The sequence below is a fragment of the Phaethon lepturus genome, unplaced genomic scaffold, assembly GCF_000687285.1.
Source record: "Phaethon lepturus isolate BGI_N335 unplaced genomic scaffold, ASM68728v1 Scaffold50774, whole genome shotgun sequence".
Taxonomy (NCBI): Eukaryota; Metazoa; Chordata; class Aves; order Phaethontiformes; family Phaethontidae; genus Phaethon; species Phaethon lepturus.
In genome coordinates, this window is record NW_010533505.1 from 994 (window position 1) to 3,829 (window position 2,836).

The 2,836-nt window shown below is 45.2% G+C and overlaps 1 protein-coding gene across 1 annotated transcript; it reads right to left on the minus strand.

The window, feature by feature from the left end:
- Positions 1-544: 544 nt before the first annotated feature.
- Positions 545-2,535, minus strand: ATP5G1 (ATP synthase, H+ transporting, mitochondrial Fo complex, subunit C1 (subunit 9)). The gene is made up of 4 exons (XM_010285198.1): positions 2,445-2,535; positions 1,789-1,866; positions 1,339-1,514; positions 545-770 (listed from the first exon to the last, which is right to left on the minus strand). The coding sequence occupies exons 1-4, from the start codon at positions 2,502-2,504 to the stop codon at positions 656-658; spliced, it is 429 nt and encodes a 142-aa protein (XP_010283500.1). The 5' UTR covers positions 2,505-2,535; the 3' UTR covers positions 545-655.
- Positions 2,536-2,836: the final 301 nt, after the last annotated feature.

Here is a 2,836-nt window from a genome sequence, read left to right on the forward strand (position 1 = left end):
CAGCTGTGGTTCTTCGTGTAAACTGATGCTTTGAGGAGACAGATGAATGGCATGACCTTGAAAACAGCTCTTCTTTGTGAAAGATGAAAACTCAGATGATATGGCAGTGCATACGCTGATGTACTTACTGGTAATTTAGTTATGCAAACACCATTAATACACTTTAAGCACCCTCACTTGTATGTTATCACCTTTTCTATATACTGTCTTTCAGATGAAAAAGAAAGACCTGTAGCATTTTTAACAACTGTATATGGAAAAAAAACAGAGCTTTGTCAGCTCATCTAGAAGTATTTGTTTTAATAGGTCCATGCTAGTTGGTATTTTTATATAATCTGAGCTGTTCAAGTACACTCTCCCTTATCTAGCTGACCTCACATTAGTTTTCCCTCCTCTCCCACCACCATTTCACATTCCCCTTCTCCTTCACCAGTGGGTGCCCCCATATCTGGGATATTACCCTCTTTCACCAATACACCAACTTCCATAAGGACTTCCCCCCACTGGACCAGAACATAAGGGGAAAAAAAAAATAAAGCCACCAGTTTATTTAGAGAAATCTTTTCTTTAATTGTCAGTCTGGAACGCTCTGATGGAAGCAGACTCAAACCGCAGAGGACAGAGTGATGGAAGCCGCAGCCAGGACCAGAAGATGTCACATAGCAAAGAGGATAAGGAATGCCACCATCAAACAGAAGAGACCCATGGCCTCAGACAGGGCAAAGCCCAGGATGGCATAGGAGAAAAGCTGCTGCTTGAGAGATGGATTCCTGTATGTTGTACAAGTGGGGAGAACAAACCAGAGAGAGAAGGGAAAAAAAAAATAGACAGTAAGAAAAAACACACCCAAACCAGAGTCCACATCACAGAAAGCCAGAATTATGTCACATAGGCAATGGATTTTGGGGCACAAACAACTTTTATGGCAGGCAGCCACCAGCTGGAATGAGAAAGCCATAGTTTTCCATGGTTTTTAGTGACGTAGACATGTTGAACCCTGAAGGCTAGTTTCACCTGCCCTGGTGGTATCAAGCAACAGTTCCTGCTAATAGCTACTGCTTTGTTTCTTCTAGAGGCAGGCAGAGTTCCACAGAGCAGCTACATTGTTCAGAAGTATAGGGTGGATCAGAAGTCCAGGAACTTTCTTATTCATTAATAGAATAATGGATTATAACAACCATTTTATATTCCAAGGGGAACTGCTTCAGTCCAATGTAATATCTGCTAATATACACTACACATGTAGAGCTGGACATATGTTCCAGAGAAAGTTCTACTAATCTACCAAATTTAGTGCTGGAAGAAAGGAGCAAGAAGCCAGCCAGGCATCTTACTTACCTGGCATAGCCAATGATCAAGCTGCCAAACACTGTCCCAATACCCGCTCCCGAACCAGCCACCCCGACTGTGGCAGCACCAGCACCAATGAACTTAGCAGCAGTGTCAATATCCCTGGAAACAGCACTGGTTTGGAACTCGCGGCGGATCAGCTGTGGATGGGAAACGCCAGCTGGCTGTGGGATACAGGAGAAGAAACATGCTAATGACACTTTTAATCATAAATATAAGAGTTTAATAAAACATGATCACTATTTACACTTTACTCAAGGCAGAGCAACAACAGCCAAGCTTGCTAAGCCATCACCAATCTGGGCTAGAAGCTATGCCCCCATATTAGCCATCCTCTTGATATACAAACTTACTCCTCCGTCTTGGGAGAAACTTATCGAGTATCACAGGCAGCAAGCACAGAAATACAGGACTCAGTTTACCCCATAAGAGTCTCACCTGTACAGTCTGAACCTCAGGCCTGCTGAAAACAGACACTGAAACTGGTCTGGCCAGAGCCCTGGAACAGCACCGAAACTGAAGCGAAACACAGACAATTAACTCCTACAGTCGGATGTGTCCACACTAATCCTAAGAACAGTTATTTTATGAAAAACAGCCTTAGAATTTTTAAAAACATCTCAAGAATGAAACAAGACTAAAAAACATGGCATATGCAAGTGTAGGATACTTCCATTTTAGCCAGCTGGATTAAGTCCTTGAATGACAGACACTGTAACACAATGAGAGTCATATCTGCTACAGCAGTTCAGTCATTACTGCAGTTCCATACATTTTCTTCCTAATTCATACCTTGAAAGAAAGGGGTGACTGTGTACCTCTGTAACAACCAGTCTGCTTATCTTTAGAGAAGCCCTAGGGCTTGCAGTTCATTGCACATCTACTAAAATGGCAGGCAGGTCTCACCCTCCGGTCATCAGAGGTCACCTTGTTTCCCTTCCTTGTTAAATCCATGGTAAAACAAACCCACATGATCCCACCTAAGCTCACGGGGTCCAGGAGAGTGTTTTGAACCAAGCAACACAGAGAATGACTTCACAATCATATATTCCCCATTAAGTATTGTTATACTCCTCTGAAGAAAAGCAACCTACCAGAGCTGGAGAGCTGAGGAGAGCCAAAGGAGCCTGCATTTTGCTTAACCTAATACACATAAAGAAAAACAGAAAAAGAATTGGGAATCCCAACGCTATGGACACCAGCCAACATCCCCTTCTCGGGGCTGACACACAACATGTCTTATCTGCAGCCACGTCCCTGAGTTGTGCCCGAGGCTTTTCCCCACCGCCCCCACGCATGGCTCCGTGTCCCCAAGCCGCCCTCCCTCCGTTAATCCTCCTCTGGGGCCTTTCCAGGGCAGACTCAGAGCCGCGCATTTCTGCCTTCCCTGATTCGGTCGAAGCCCCCACCAAAGGCCAAGTGAGGACGCCCAAGCCCCAGGGGGTGCATGGGGACAGCGGAGGCGCCGACGCTTGCCGCGCCCTCC

Bases quoted from the DNA above. Each gene is read 5' to 3' on its own strand.
- ATP5G1 (XM_010285198.1), bottom strand. From the start codon at position 2,504: ATGTGTATTAGGTTAAGCAAAATGCAGGCTCCTTTGGCTCTCCTCAGC. The intron at 1,867-2,444 runs GTAGGTTGCTTT...GTTTCGCTTCAG, and splicing joins TCCTCAGCTCTCCAGCTCTG to TTTCGGTGCTGTTCCAGGGC. The intron at 1,515-1,788 runs GTGAGACTCTTA...TGTATCCCACAG, and splicing joins CTGAGGTTCAGACTGTACAG to CCAGCTGGCGTTTCCCATCC.